Source organism: Zalophus californianus, chromosome 2 (genome assembly GCF_009762305.2).
Source record: "Zalophus californianus isolate mZalCal1 chromosome 2, mZalCal1.pri.v2, whole genome shotgun sequence".
Taxonomy (NCBI): Eukaryota; Metazoa; Chordata; class Mammalia; order Carnivora; family Otariidae; genus Zalophus; species Zalophus californianus.
In genome coordinates, this window is record NC_045596.1 from 59090728 (window position 1) to 59107487 (window position 16760).

Below are 16760 nucleotides of genomic sequence, written 5' to 3' on the forward strand. Positions count from 1 at the left end.
CCCCCCGCCTTAGCCACTGGAGCAACCTCCCTCAGCGGAGTCTTCTAAAAGTTCCAATTTTGTGCTTCACGGCTCTATCACTTGCCGGTAGCGGCTGATGGAGGCCTCCTCCCATGGTCTATCTTCCCAAATATTGCCTTGGATTCACTTCTCCACACATCCTACCTTCCAGAAAGTGGTCGCTTTTCTGTTCAGAGAGTTGCTATTCTTTTCTTCGATCTCCTGTTGCACTTATAGGTGTTCAGAATGGTTTGATCCCTATCTAGCTGAATTCCTGGGACCAGACGAAATTTAGGTCCCTACTCCTCTGCCATCTTGCTCCTCTAAAACCCTCATCTAGGTTTTCTTATCTTGCTTTTGTTCTTCATTTCAAAGCAATTTTCCTCCTCTTACGATGTCACTGAATCTCCTCTAGAATTGGAGCATTCATAAATTTTGGAAAAGCTCAGTAACCATTAATGGAAGTTCTTCTCCATTCCAGGTGATGCAACGGTGACCATAGCTCACAGATATACTCCCAAGGAACAACTGAAGATCCATACTCAGCTGGCAGATGTTATCATAGTAGCTGCCGGTAAGTCTTTAGTGGCTGTTATTTGGTGGAGTATCATCAGCAGAGTAATTCCTGCCCCAATTGCTGACATGTCTGTAAAGACAACTGCTTGGGAGAGTTAGGTATACCTACGACTCACTTCCATCAGCTGGATCCTGTCTCTTGGCAATTATTATATTGGCTCGTTGTGCCTACGTCAACATTTGTCACTTCATTATGGAAAACCCAAACAGCCTTTGGAATGACAGATGAAACACAGGAATGAACATGTACATTGCCACCTCCTTCACAGACACGGTTGATTCGAAATATGAATGAGTTATGGGGAGATGGGTAGGAAATGCTCTTGAAGAGATAGCCAGGGCTAGCTCGTGGAGGAGCTTGGGAAGGGCATTGATAGAGGCCAAGGACAGCTGAGAGCAGGAGATTGACGTGGCCTGGCTTATGGTTTTAAAAGAGTGCTTAAACTAGGTCAAGGAGTGTGGACTCCAGAGCAGTGAGAGGAGAACAGAGAAGAGATACTGGGTTTTCATTTATGGGATCTAGGATTTGTCCTAATTTGTTTTATATTCGAACATACAAAATAATTCTACCCTTTACTTCTACCTCTCCTCTTGCCACATAGTATTTCTACATTGCAGACAATTGTGACTCTTCTTGCTTTATTCAAGGCTTGAATGAGAGCCTTTCTCATTTTGTTTTTCAATTAGATATTATTGGTAATTTCTAGACTTTACATTTGAATCGCTGGGTGGTTACAAACGGTAAAAGGAAGAGTCAAAGTTCCAGAAGAAATTGAGTTTGATGATGAGAATAATGATAGTTTAAATTAGTTTCAACCAAATTTAGTTTACTTTCTTATTCTGATATAGGCCCTTCTCTGGAACTGAGGATATATATATATGAAGACTCCAGGTAGAGTAATTTGCCTCCTGATAGAGTAAAAATACAAATGCTCCCTTTTCTGGAAGTCCCCAGTAAGCTGGTACGGCTAACCACGTTTCCGGTTTTTCTGAGAAATATATTCAGGTGATATTAAATGCAAATTTTTGAATGGGATTGACAGAAGGAGACAGACATTTAGAGAAACAATAAACTTTTTCAGACCAAAATAGGAGCCAGGAGGTACTCGGGCCATAGCAGCCATCCCAGGCAGGTCATCCTGTGACCACCAGAGGGCACCAGGCAGGTGACAGCTATGGTAGACAGCCACACTCCATCCCCGTCCTGGAAGGAGGACATTTTGAATGACAGTAGTATGAACAGGCCTTGTATTCCAGCCCTAATGCCTGTAACTAGACACAAAGGTATGCTGAATGCTGGAAAACAGCCCTGTAGATAACCCTGCAGTCGTCCTGAAGAAATAAATAAATATTTGGATAATGGGAAATTTGGGGGGAGAGAATTGAGAATTTATAAGAAATAACTAAAGATTGCCCATTTCCACGTCTTTACTAATCACCTGGAGAATTTAAGGATAAAATATGTCGATATCGGTAAGTTACAGTGAAATTAAATGGACAAATTAACATAAAAAAGAAATTCCGTGTCACCAGACAATAGGACTGAAATCTTACTAAAATGAACCACATCATGCATTCTGTGTGGGAAATAAACAAATACAATTAGCAGTGGGTATTAAAGAAGGAGATAGTGATCTAATGGCAGAGGTAGCTGGAACAGGGAGGGCTGGCTCGTTGGCATAACTAGAATGTCAGCATATATGGAAGCAGTCCCATCGAGGAGTCAGGAAGAGTAGAAGGAGGAGTGGTGCATGATGTATCCGAAAGATCGATAATGTCTTTTGATAATGTCTGAGGGATGACAATGAAGAATGTAGTGATGAAATCTCAGAATGGGCTTGCAGAAGAAAAAAGTAAAAAAGGAAATCATTGTGTAAAGATCCTGAGGCATGAATAAAATTAGCTTATGTTAATGTTCATCTCACCCCTCCAGTTTCTCAAATTCCCATGGTCCCATTCTTGTAAGTTTAACTATGTATTGCTGCACATTCAAGATTTAGATTAATTTAGAAGCTCAAATCTGAAAGTAAGATCCTGTCAAACTACGCATTTAGAAATAAGAAATTCAAGTTTCTCCTCAAAACTACTCTCTGAGTTCACAGAGAATGAAGCTGTTTCTGGGGACCGTGGTTATGGCCCTTAACATCTGTTTATGACTGTCCATCACCTTCACTAGCCTATAGCAGGAACGGGACTGATATATATATATTTTTTAACATGGTATGTAAGTGCTTCAAACAATATCTGACAACATAGTGAGTATTCAATTAATGTGTGTTGTATTCATTTTGAAATTACAACTGGGGCAAGGACTTCACATTGATACAAATTTAGCTGATGAATTTTTAAGCATATAAGTTTATTAAGATGGAACCATTTTAGTTATTGGTTGACATAATGGTACATTATTTTTATAACTACTAAACATTCCTAGCTTGTCACTGTAAAGTACGTTGAAAAAGTCATAAAGGTGAAAGGTTTGTTCATACTAGAGTAGTTTGTATCATTAAGTAGATGATTTAACTGCTATGATTTGAAATAATAAGGTTAAGAAATTCTGAGCAGGGTGATGAAAGAGACTGTTATAGACGTCTAAAATACAGTAAGAATATTAAACAGTTGAATTGAAAGTAGTTTCAGGGAAGACTGCGTTGGCTTTGTGTGAGGCTAGTGATAAAGAAGGGAAAGCTAGGGACGCCTGGGGGCTCAGTCAGTTGGGTGTCTGCCTTCAGCTCAGGTCATGGTCCCGGGGTCCTGGGATCAAGCCCCACGTCGGGCTCCTTGCTCAGTGGGAGCCTGCTTCTCCCCCTGCTTGTGCTCTCTCTCTCTCTCTTTCTCTCCCTGACAAATACATAAATAAAATATTTAAAGAAAAAAAAAAAAAAGAAAGAAGAGAAAGCTAGCCAGAATAGGGCACCAATGCTAAGAGTGTATTAGAAGACCCTTTGATTGACTTCTGTCTCATGTTTCCAGGACACTGGGGGAAATCCTAAGTCTGTAAAAGTTCTAGGAATCTTCATTATTCAAGCAGAATAGGTAGGTTTTTTTCCAGACACTGTCTGAAAGACCCTCCACCAATATGAGTGAACTGTGGAACTAGCTTCCTTCAGAAGATGAGCTGCTGAGTCAATGCCACTTGAATATTAACCTGTGGGTACAGGGTGTCATAGGTGGTGAAAGCTGCCATTTTGTCCACTAAGCCATCCCCTCCAGCAGGATGAATGGACCTTTACAGTTGCAACTCTAGCGTCTCTATTGCAACACTTTTAATGATAGACACTGTAATATAAAACAGGATAAATAGGCAATTCAGTAGAGTAATTTGGAGTATTCATACTTACTCGTCATAAAATAAAGGTGACCAACCAACTTCTTTTCGTGACCTCTCCCATCATATCGTCAAGTTTTGGATACACTCCCATCAAACATCATCTTAGGTTCTCAATAGTTTTCCTTCTGGTGGATTTCCTCTTTCTCAGAGCGAAATGCCAGGACACTGAGAAATTCCCAGGGGTGGGGCCTGGAAATCGTCGGCTCCACCGTCCACAGCTCACGCAACCTGGGAGTGGAACTTGCTCCCTTACAGCCCTGGGTGCTCTCTGAGTGGATGCCAGCACATTTCATGGTTTCGCTAATGCTGTTGTTCTTTGCATATCCTATCTCTTATTTTTCATCTTGTCCCTTTGGCCTCTGTTTCTCCACTTAGAAGTCCTTCTTGCCTTCCTAAATGTGTCATTTGTCTCAAATTTTATCAGTTATTTTATAGAGTAGTGTAAATACACAGCCCTTGCTAGAGCAAGAATCCCAGAATTTAAATTCCAAGTCTGCCACTCGCTGATTGTGTAACCTTGGTCAAGTCATCCCATCTCTGAGCCTCAATCTCTTTGATGTGAAGAATAATAATCTCTAATAGAATTGGTAAGCCCGCCAATCCAGGCAAAGAACATGGCACAGTGCCTAACACATTGCAAATACTCAAGAAATGTTATATGCTAATATGTAATATGTTACTCCTTCTTAGGCCATTGCAGGTGAATTTAAACAAAAATTTTGAAACAATACATCAGTTGATAACTAACCTAAACCTTCGATGTAACTAAAGGAATATACTTTTGGTGACTTTTGATATTAACATAGTATCAAAGTTGACTGGTCATCATAAACATAAATAAATAAATAAATAAACAAATATATAAATAAAGGAAGGAAGTGACTTACAGGTAAGAGACCAACTTCATAAAAGCTTTATTTTTACTTAAGATTTGTGGTTTCTCAGGATGACACCCACTTTTGTTTATAGCTGTGTATTCTCTTGTCCCTGGATGAGTCCCTCGTTGCCACTCTCTCTTTTGAAACAGTCTGACTTTGTGAGGGGTGAGGGAAGGGAGAGGTACTTAGGTGAAGCAGTTTGTTCTCACCTTTTCCCACCCTCTCAGTCTCCCTCTTCCTCTCTCTACCTCTTCCCCCTCCCCCACTGTAGCCCCCACAGTCCATCCCCAGAGCCTGATCCACAACCCATAGGCTTCATCGGTGTATGAGAGGGTGCTTAACTATTGATTATTTTCCTGACTATTGGTTATTTTCTACATCCCTACCATAAAAACCTAGCAAACATGCACAATAAGCCAACCAAAGCCAACCACAGTTAACAGTTTGATGTTGGGCCTTCCACTATTTTATATTTACATGTAAATATACATATATACACATTTCTTTTCATCCTATGCAGACTGTTTGTGTTTTATGGCTCCACACTGTTGTACGTTTCCTCATAAAACGCGTTCTTCGAAAGTGTGGTCTCTACTGACTTCGCAGTAGTCTAGGCTGTAGGTATCATTTATTTATTCAGTTCTTGATGGTTGGACATTTAGGTTGTTCCCAGGTTTTTACCCTATTATAAACATTGCAGTAAACAACTGTGGACATCTTTGTAAACACCCATGATTATTTGCACAAGGAACCTATAGTATTTATTAGATTGGTCTTTGGTTCTTTATTTGCTAATGAATGGTTACTTGTATTCTCAAAAACAAAACTAATATTTAAAGCTTTGCGCATAACACACATGGGGCTCCCTGCTCAGTGTGAGTCTGCTTCTCTTTCTCCCTCTGCCCTGCCCCCACTTGTTCTCGCTTTCTCTTTCTCTCTCTCCAATAAATAAAATCTTTAAAAAAAAAAAAGGACTCTTTTCCCCCTCCCTCTGCTCCTCCCTCCTCCCCCAGAATAAATAAAATCTTTAAAAAATTTTTAAAAAGTAAGGAGGATCTGGGTACAAATTGAGTTTTACTCTTAAAAATCACATTTAATTCTCTGGGCTGCATTTTCACCTATTGTAAAAAGGAGGTAATAATACTAATGGTACAGGCTGCTGTAAGAATTAAGTGCCTAGCACATAACTGGTATGAAATAAATATATTTCCTTCCCTTCAGTCTGACATTGTATTGTGACCCTCTGACTAAAATTACAGTATGTTTTAAATGAAAATACATGAAAATTTGTCATCTAGCACCAATAGGCTTATTTAAGTTGCCAATAATTGGATATATAGCCTGTAAAAGGTGCATATGAACTTGTACATTTTTCCTTGATCTGTGTTAACCTCAAATAAGCAAAAACATCCCCCTCTTCCCCCCGCAACTGAGCACCTAAGAGGCATCCCAAGGCTTTATTTCTTTTTCTTAACTTGTTATGTATATTTTTTCTTATAACTGCATGGACTTGTGAAAAAGGGGTTCTAATCTTTTCGTCACCAAGTGTTTTTACTTGATATCATTATGTGGGAAGCAGAGATTGATTTTTTTTCTTTGGCGGGTCTTCTCTTTACACATATATCTACTTCCTTTCTTGAGTAAAACAAGTGTTCAACAGCAGTATCCAAGAGAACTTCAGTAAAAGGCAGTTAGATCAAAGATCTGTCTTTATTATGGGGGAAATATAGATTTCCTTTGAAATATATTTTAAATTGTTAAATGACATGTTAATTATGGCTAATTCTACTTGGTTGCATATGTGTGTATCACAGGGAGGAAGAGCCCTTTCAAGATAATGTCTCTAGCAATTGGCTTTATCTTTGTGATGTTTTTATGGCCAGATCTTTAAAAATTTACATGACAAAATATTAAAAATGCACATACAAGTGAGCCAAAGAAGAGTTACCACCTACACACCTACCAACCAATTTGTCAAATCTGAATATCATTATAGATATTTTTAATTTCTACACGCTGTACATTTCTGCAAACTTATTTTGTTCTGATTAACATTATGTTTTAGGGATTTGTTTATGCAGATGCATTTAGCACTAGCTGTATAATACTCAGATGACTGAGTGTCCATTTTCTGTTGATAGATACAAGTGTTATTTCTCATTTACTGCTGTTATAAGCAGTGCTATAGCATGTAAGTGTGATATTTCAACAGATATTAATTTTGCCACCACTTATATTAGGCCCTACATCGGGTGCTGGAAAACAAAAATATATAAAATATAGTTCCAGCTCTTGAGAAGTTCAGAGTCTAGCAGAGAAGAAGATGATATGCAAACCAATTAGTGTAATATGGTTCACTAATACAGTATTAGAGGTGTGTGTGTGTGTGTGTGTGTGTGTGTGTGTGTGGCTATTTATCCATCATCTAGAAAGAGGGACAGAGAGACAGAAACCAAGAAGGACAAAGACAGAGAAAGAAAACAAAGACACAGAGACAGAGACCAAGAGAGTTGGAGACTGAGACCAAGAGAGATAGAGAGACCAAGAAGGATGGAGACACACCCAGAGAGGGAGAGAGACAAACAGAGACAGACACAGAGAGACCACGACCAAGAGAGACAGAGAGCGAGAACCACAGAGGAGGGATGACCGGCCCGCTTCACTGCCTCTGAGGATGAAATGGTGGAGCTGGGTCCCAGCCCACAGAATGAACAGAGTCACTGGACAGAATCCAAGGAAAGGCGACTTCTGGCAGCTTAGAGCTGTAAAACACTGCTCACGTACCAGAGAAAATATTAGACGCCTGTCAAAAAGATAGATGCCTGTCTGTGGGTGGTGAATGATTAAGCTGAGTCTTTAGGAAAGGCCAGGCAGCAGAAGAAATGAAGAGATTTGGATTTTATCCTGTAGGCCAGGGGCAACTATTTTAAATAGTTATAAGCATTGGAATAACATGATCATATTTAAATTCTAGAAGGGTTACTCTGGTAGCCTCTGGGCAGGGGTGAGGCTGGAAGTAGCACTCACGTGGCTCTAAACTAATACAGGGGGAGTCAAAAGTGAGACGGAGAAACAGAAAGTAGACTAGAAAGACTTTCTGGCTTTGCATCCTGGGTGTATGGTGTGAGCACAGACAAGGAAGAGCCCAGAGAAAGGAAGCAGGTGTGGGAGGAGTCGAAGATGGGTGGGTACAAATTTTGAAGTGTAAGAAAATAATAAAAGAGGAGAAGCAGGATGGAAAACCAGAGGACCTCGATGAGATATGTGAGAATTACAGGGACAGCATGGAGGCGACAGCTTTGACGTGACTCCCACGGCACTGTGACCTCCAGTAGCCAGGACCGCGTCTTATTTACCTTTGTATTTTTGGAAGAACCTGGCACTGGGGACTAGAAAATGCTCTGAAAGAACACGCATCCTTCTTTAGACTGCAGGTGCTTATCTTGGGTTCAGGCTTTTTTCCTGGAAGTTGAGGAGGGGCCTTCCTAGAAGCAGATGATCTCTTTCAGGTGCCCTCAGCCTTCGACTCTCCTTCATACCATGTTTGGAGCTGTACCACTTCACGAAGGCTTAATATGGCATTGCGTCAACATCATTGACTCAGACCTCACACCTGCAGGGTTCGGAGGGAAGGCAGGGAGGCGGCAGAGAAACAACCGAGAAACGATGACTGTCTTCAGTGAGAGGACAAGAAAATACCATAGCTCTCCTGTCTAGTGTGGGTAAGAAGATGAGCCCTCCTTTGGTGAAGTCATCATTCCTGCGGTAGATTCAGAGCATGTGGTGCTGTGGGTTGCCTCTTCCAAGCGTGTGTTGATTGGCATGAAGTGAAATATTTCATTAGATCTGTAGCCAGTCATTATTGGTTGCGGCTTTGCAATAACATCCATGCATCTCATTCAACTCCAGGAAAATTGAAAATTAAAAAAAATGGGGGGATCAAAATGTCACATATCAACACTTGTGTAATAATCTGCACAGAGGCGGTGTTTGCAATGCGCCGTGGAGACTCTGACTGTGCAGCTGGCTAGCTGCGTTAGGTGTGGCTCTGGTTCTGAAGGAGAGCACTGAGAAGTAAGGTGTGTTGGCATAGATCTCCTCAGGCAGCTTTCTATGAAAGTCCTTTCTTTTTACCCCTTTCTTATAGTCAGAGAAAGGTTTCTGGCTCTGGCTCTTCATCTTACGCATCTAAAGTGCATTTCCCCCAAACTGATTTCTGATTTGGCTAATTAAATTGCTTATTTTAGAATGACTTACCTTTGTTACAAAACCCGAGGATTAATGAGTACTATGCATGAATGTGGGCTTTATGACTGTGGTTGGAACAAATTCAAATAAATCATAGTTCTTCTCTGAGTGTGCACATTGCAGGCAGTTCACTCTTAGGAGCCTAATATGTGCCCTTTAAATCGAGATGGTGATCAATATCGGGGATCAGATATTTCACTGCAAAAAAAGGCAGGTGCATTTCAATAATGTTTCTGTTGAGTTTCTGTTGTGTTTCATAATTCACACTTACACTTATTTTTAAAATAACAAGGATGATTCCTTTTCTTTAGAAAATACACACACAGCACATAGACACACACACAACAAAGGATACATTATTTTTTTTAAACATTTTATTTATTTATTTGAAAGAGGGAGAGAGAACACAAGCAGGGGGATTGGCAGGCAGAGGGAAAGCAGACTCCCCACTGAATAGGGAGCCTGATGCGGGGCTCGATCCCAGAACCTTGGGATCAGGGCCTGAGCTGAAGGCAGATGCTTAACCACCTGAGCCACCCAGGTGCCCCCAGAGGATACATTATAATATACATTCTTCTCAGGGTAGTTGGTCGGGATATTTGTGGTAAAATAACGTGGCATACCATGTCAGAATGAATGAGAATTGCTTTTTATATATTAAGAGTACTATAAGTTCTTTTAGGTCACTGAGATATCACCCCAAATTTACTTTATTTGAATAAAAAACTATTTGAAGGAGTTTCCCCTTCTATGATAAATTTTCTGGCTTTGTAGTGGAAGATCCATGAAGGAGTACTGGGTGGCTTGGAGAGAACTCAGAAAATGGCATTCGTTTATCATGGGTGCTAGATTAGATAGTAAACTGGAGTAAATTTCTTCAAATACAAATAAATATATTTAAAAACTTGTTTTGGATATAAGCTTGTGAACAGACATTATCTCAGTTCCCAAAATACTGCATATAGGAATTTATCCTAAAGAGAATTGTAGGGCCACCTGGGTGGCTAAGTTGGTTAAGCGTCTGACTTCAGCTCGTCATGATCCTGGGGTCCTGGCATTGCCCCCTGCCTTGAGCCCCTGCATCAGGCTCCATGCTCAGTGGGGTGTCTGCTTCTCCCTCTCCCTTTCCCTCTGCCCCTCCCCCCACTCATGCGCACGCTCTCTCTCTCTTTCAAATAAATAAATGAAATCTTAAAAAAAAAAAAAAAGAATTGTGGGGCGCCTGGGTGGCTCAGTTGTTAAGTGTCTCCCTTTGGCTCAGGTCATGATCCCAGGGTCCTGGGATCGAGCCCCACGTCGGGCTGGCTCCCTGCTCTGCGGGGAGCCTGCTTCTCCCTCTCCTACTCCCCCTGCTTATGTTCCCTCTCTGGCTGTGTCTCTCTGTCAAATAAATAGATAAAATCTTTAAAAAAAAAAAAAGAATTGTAAGGAGGTTTACAGAGACCATATTCAAACCATCACAGATTCATCTATGATAGCAAAAAGTTGGAAACAGCCTAAACATCCAACAACATGGGAACATTTACTGTGAATGATGGTGTAGTTATAAAAAGGAATTCTATGGCTAATTGTATTTGAAAATAATTACACAAGATTCCATCTGTGGTAGAAATCCAAATAGGAACACACACACACACACACATACACACACACACACACACACACACTGACAAACAGAAAAACAAAGGGGGGAAGGAAAAATACAACTTGAGAGGAGTAGTTACTTCTGGCTAATGGGTGATAGCTGATGAATGTTGATTCCTTCTTCATCTTCCTCTGAATTCTCCAGGTAAATTCTCCAGGAGATATTTTATAATTATGAAATGAAATAAAAAATATTAAGATGATTCATTCCCTGTTCCTGGCAAGATTTTGCCTGCTGTCCATTTGTCTTCTGAGGCTGTTGACCTTTTATTATGGAGGAGCAGAGGAGTGTGGGACAGGTTTACTAAACTGAAATGGCTCATCTCCTACCAAGAACCACATATGCTAATTAAATGGCTGTTCTTTTTTCCATTGGTTATTTTTCCTGGTTTGTCAAAGATTAGTTGACCATAGAGTTGAGGGTCCATTTCTGGAGTCTCTATTCTGTTCCATTGGTCTATGTGTCTGTTTTTGTGCCAGTACCATACTGTCTTGGTGATCACAGCTTTGTAATACACCTTGAAGTCAGGCAATGTGATGTCCCCAGCTTTGTTTTTCTTTTTCAACATTCCCTTGGCAATTCGGGTCTTTTCTGGTTTCATCTTATACCATACACAAAGATAAGTCAAAATGGATGAAAGACCTCAATGTGAGACAGAATCCATCAAAATCCTGGAGGAGAACAGAGGCAGTAACCTCTTCGACATCAGCCACAGCAACTTCTTTCAAGACATGTCTCCAAAGGCAAAGGAAACAAAAACAAAAATGAACTTTTGGGACTTCATGAAGATAAAAAGCTTCTGCACAGCAAAGGAAACAGTAAACAAAACTAAGAGGCAACCCATGGAATGGGAGAAGATATTTGCAAATGACACTACAGACAAAGCACTGATTTCCAAAATCTATAAAGAACTTCTCAAACTCAACACTCAAAAAACAAATACCCCAGTCAAAAAAATGGGCAGAAGACATGAACAGACACTTCTCAAAAGAAGACATACAAATGGCTAACAGACAAATGAAAAAATGCTCAACATCACTAGTTATCTGGGAAATACAAATCAAAACCACGATGAGATACCACCTTACACCAGTTAGAATGGCAAAAATTAACAAAACAGGAAACAACAAATGTTGGCGAGGATGTGGACAAAGGAGAAAACTCTTGCAGTGTTGGTGGGAATGCAAGCTGGTACAGTCACTGTGAAAAACAGTATGGAGGTTCCTCAAGATGTTAAGAATAGAGCTACCCTATGAACCAGGAACTGCACTACTATTTACCTCAAAGATACAGATGTAGTGAAAAGAAGGGGCACATGCACCCCAGTGTTCATAGCAGCAATGTCCACAATAGCCAAACTGTGGAAGGAGCTGAGATGTCCTTCAACAGATGAATGGATAAAGAAGATATGCTACATATATACAATGGAATATTACTCAGCCATCAGAAAGGATGAATACCCACCATTTGCATCAACATGGATGGAACTGGAGGGGTTTATGCTAAGTGAAATACAAGTTAATCAGAGAAAGACAATTATCATCTGGTTTCACTCATATGTGGAACATAAGCAATAGCACAGAGGACCATAAGGGAAGGAAGGGAAAACTGAATGGGGCGAAATCAGAGAGGGAGATGAACCATGAGAGACTGTGGACCCTGGGAAACAAACTGAGGGTTTCAGAGGGAGGGAGGTGGGGGGATGGTGTAACAGTGTGATGGGTATTGAGGGCAGGGGTCGAGATAAGCACTGGGTGTTATACGCAACTAATGAATCATTGAACACTATATCAAAAACTAATGATGTACTATACAGTGGCTAACTGAACATAATAAAAAAATAAAAAATAAATGGCTGTTTTGAGGAGAAAAGAAGAAATGAAAAGAGATGTGACTAGTTGAATTGTATGGGGTATAAATAACGTCTCAGTAAAGCTTATTTTAAAAAGAGAGATGGGAAACGGAAAGACCTAGGTATGCTGAAACTGAGGGCAATTGCGGCTTTTGAGTTCATTTTCCAAAAATATAGTAGAAACAAGTCATCTAGATTTCAGTTAGCACCAAGAGGATGGAGTGGGACAAGAATATGAGGGAAAGAGATAGGAAAGGGAAATCTCTAACTGCTTTCCTTTGAGTTCCTGACCTCCACCTTTGCCCTTCTATCTCGAACATTCCTTGCTGTTGCTGCAGCTCTTCTTGCCTCACGCCCCAGGGACTATGCACGGGTCATTAGTGTCTCCTTCTGCTACAGTCAGCTGGGGGCAAGTCCAGATTTGAACTGTGGCAAGCTTTGTAAGAAATAGGAGCACATTCATTGTTTTGTTTTGTTTTTTTTTTGCCCTTACATAAACATTTTAAACATTAGGAAAACCTATTTAATTTCAAATTTATCTGATTTATCTCCAGCACTAGCTAGTTCTTATTATCTCTTAAAAAGCATGTACAGGGATATTAACAGGTTTTTTTTTCTATAACAGTAAAGAATTAACACGTTCTCATTTCTGAATATGAGATTTCTTTAATGTAGTGATTATCAAGCAGATTTAAAATAATCTTTGAATAGAGAGTTTTCAGTATAGGCACTTCATTATTTTATTTATTTAAATATCAGTAGTCCTATTATTTATTCTATTTTTTTTAAGATTTTATTTTTGAGTAATCTCACCCAATGAGTACACCCAATGTGGGGTTCAAACTTACAACCCCAAGATCAAGAGTCACGTGCTCCACCAATTGAGCCAGCCATGTGCCCCAATGTTCATAATATTTATTTTAATAATAATAATGACAAATATTTATTTAGCATTTCTGAAACATTGTATTATTTAAATCCCACAGAATCCCTAGGAGGTCAGTAAGGTTATTATCCTTATATAATAGATGCATACAGTTAAGCCTTAAAGTGAATTGATTTGTCCATGGTCATATAATGAAGGGCTGAACCAGGACTGCAAACCATGTCTTACACTAGAACGATTTCTTGGTTCTGCTTTTGGCCGTTCCTGCCATGATTTGGGGAAGGTGGGATGTGCTTTTATCTTGCTTGTTTATTTGCTTTATCTTATGTGCAAGTGTTATAATAATTGAAAGAGCAGGCATCAAGCATGCATAACTGTTCCTCAAGACTTTGTAGTTATGTTCATCACATTCCACATTTTATTAGTAACACTTTTTAATAGAACCAAAGGAACATATTTAAGGAAGACAAAAAACTAGCATGAGTTTAAATTTGCAAAGCTTGCAGAGTTGTGACTACAGTTGTAAAACTCTCCGCCAGTAAATAACATTTCACAGTCATGTATTCATATAGCAAAAAAACTTGGCATTTTCCTCAGCTGAGTAAGGTATCACTATATTTTTATTCTGGTTCTGCTTTTCTAAAACACAGCCTACCATGTGTGTCCCTTTCATAATGTGTGACCATGAAGAGCATACTCTCACAGAGTGATGCTGACATTCTTGAGGAATTAATAATCTGTTTTAAAAAAGGCAAAATTATCCCTTCATCTTCATTGTTTTTGGTCATAGACCCATATTTGTTTCTAGCAAAATACATGTTTCAATTGGAAAAACTTAAGCTCCTGGGACATTTTTTGTATGATTCTGATGGCCAAGGATTTAACTTGTAAGTTGAATCAAGATTTTTTTAGGGTGCCTGGGTGGCTCAGTTGGTTAAGCCACTGCCTTCGGCTCAGGTCAGGATCCTGGAGTCCCGGGATCGAGTCCTGCATCGGGCTCCCTGCTCAGCGGGGAGTCTGCTTCTCCCTCCGACCGACCCTCTTCCCTCTCGTGCTATCTCTCATTCTCTCTCTCAAATAAATAGAATCTTTAAAAAAAAAAAAAAGATTTTTTTAAACCTATTGTTTATTTTTGCATATTCATTAAATATTTTCTTATCATCAAATGTGTCTCATTAGGGATTCTGGTCTATAAACTCTATGTGAAAACTAGTTGGTACTCTGCTAATCCTAGAATAATTATGTAAAGAAAAGAAAGCTTCCCCCTCAACACTCAAAGAGACAGGTAAAATCAGAGCAATTTTAGTTCATTTATATGTGATCCTTTCAGCCAAATTTGTTTTTTACCTTACAGTAATAGCTAGAGATATTCATAAACTAAAATGAATTGCTAAGATTGCCAAAAGGAGATTAACAATGACATTTATTTGTGAAAATTAATTATACCTTGATTTTTTTGGGGGGGATAAGAAGAGGTTTGAAGTGACTTATACAAAAAGACAGACATTTTAGTTACATAGAAAGAAGGTCACTTTCAGTAACTTATTAGCAAAACTGTGTATGACACAAGATTCCTATTGTGTTTGAGATTTTAATTAGAAAACTGAGAAACCAAAGGCAATTGTCATTCATCAAATGCTACTGTATTCAATTACCATGCTCTGTGCCTTCCTATATTTAATTTTACTTCTACAGCAAACCTAGGCCAAGAGGTAGGAAGTGTTCTTGTGTTTGTTTTTGTAAATGTGGGATATAATCTTACTATTAGTGTAAGATCACACAATTTATAGTTGTCAAGGTGGAGATCTGTTTGCCTCCAGAGTCCAAGTTCTTTCCAGTGAGTCAGATTGCATGCTTGTGCAGACCAAATGGCAAAGCTGCCTACCCTATGGGGTAACTGCTAATTCCCAATGTAGAGTTGTCAATATCATTCTGTTCTCGCACGTGAAGAATTACTCAGACCTTACTTAGTCCTGTCATACCACACGGGGCAGAATAACTGGTACACATGGGATTTGGAACTCTTGGAATTCCTGCTCACTTCTCTTTCCCCTCCTGCTATCCTTGCTTCTGTGGCCAGGTCAGACACTCCCAAGACCTGCAGGTCCCAAGACCTTAGGGCCATGTCGAGCCTTCTTGTTCCTTCTTTGCAGCCCTGCGGTGCCAGCCAAGTCAATTACATTATAAGGCACAAATGAGAGGAACTTTCAGTGTTCACTGTTCTCTTGGAGGCTCTTTCTTTTGCACTACCAAGAAAAAAGAAACTTATCTCACAAAGACTATTTCAGATCCATTGATCAGAATTGTAAGGATTTATCTGTTATCTGAAGATGTCCAATATGTGATTATCAAACTGGATTCAATTGCCTTCTCATATTAACTCCTCTTCACCAAGTTTGAATATAGAGGACAGAAGCCTTGATAATTCTCCTATTTTCCTATGGGACTCTTCCTTTTGTCTTTCTCCCAATTAGATTAATGTGCCACCTCTAAGGATTGACACATCAAGCTGGTCTAAAGCTACATACTACCTCCCTCCCTTTATCAACCTCACACATTTATTGAGCACCTGGTAGTGTCAGTAACTGGGTTAAGTGCTGGTTGTACAATGAGACTTACTTAGTTTCCACCCTCATGGATCTTATGGTCTAAACACATATTAATCAAGTAATAACATGCAAATGTAATGGCAGAATTTGAAAATTGGTAGGAAAGTGCAGGGCCATGGACGCATATATAGAGAGGGACTTGACCTCCTATCAGGATTGGTGCAGCCCCCGATGACCTCCCAGAGGAAGTGGCTGTTTGGCTGCCATATGCTTTTCAAGGGTTTGTAAATAATTGGCAAGAAAGACCTTTGCAGTTTTTTTTCCCTTTGTGACTTTTAGCGAGGCACCTTGCATACATCTGGTATATTTTTATGACAGTGCATTTCAGTTTTACAAGTCTGTTCCACACAGTGCATTCGAGTTCCCCAAAGACAGGGGCTCCATCCGTCAGTGACCCTCAAACTCGCAAATGTCAGCAGACCTCCTCCTTACATCCTGTTAGACCACGTGCGGAGGGGTCGTGATGGCAGGACACAAACTCTACCAGGAAGTCTGGAAGCTTTCTCAAACCCACTTTTGTGGATTTTGTTCATTTTTAAAAAAATATGCATTGGCCTTTTTTGGTATTTATTGTTTTTTTTTTTTTTTAATGAGCATTTTTTTATAAACATCAAACTATTCCTGTGATTTCCCTGCTTTCATCTCAGGCCTCTTCAGAGTTCCATGCTCTGAATACTTTTGGTGTTTCCAAATGAATATGAATGTGTTGCCCTTATTTTTTGTTTGGTTCTTAGA

The 16760-nt window shown here is 39.7% G+C and overlaps 1 protein-coding gene across 3 annotated transcripts in view; it reads left to right on the forward strand.

The window, feature by feature from the left end:
* The window catches only part of MTHFD2L (methylenetetrahydrofolate dehydrogenase (NADP+ dependent) 2 like), a 134877-nt gene that overhangs the window by 67352 nt on the left and 50765 nt on the right, over nt 1-16760 (forward strand). For 2 of the 3 annotated variants that reach the window (XR_003521091.1, XM_027600648.1), the window contains exon 6: nt 482-574. The exons of the other annotated variant lie outside the window; for it this stretch is intronic. Coding sequence is in view for 1 of the 2 variants with exons in the window: in XM_027600648.1 (XP_027456449.1) it covers nt 482-574 (93 nt within the window). In the remaining variant the exon portion in view is untranslated. The remainder of the gene's footprint in view (nt 1-481; nt 575-16760) is intronic. 3 annotated transcript variants of the gene reach the window in all.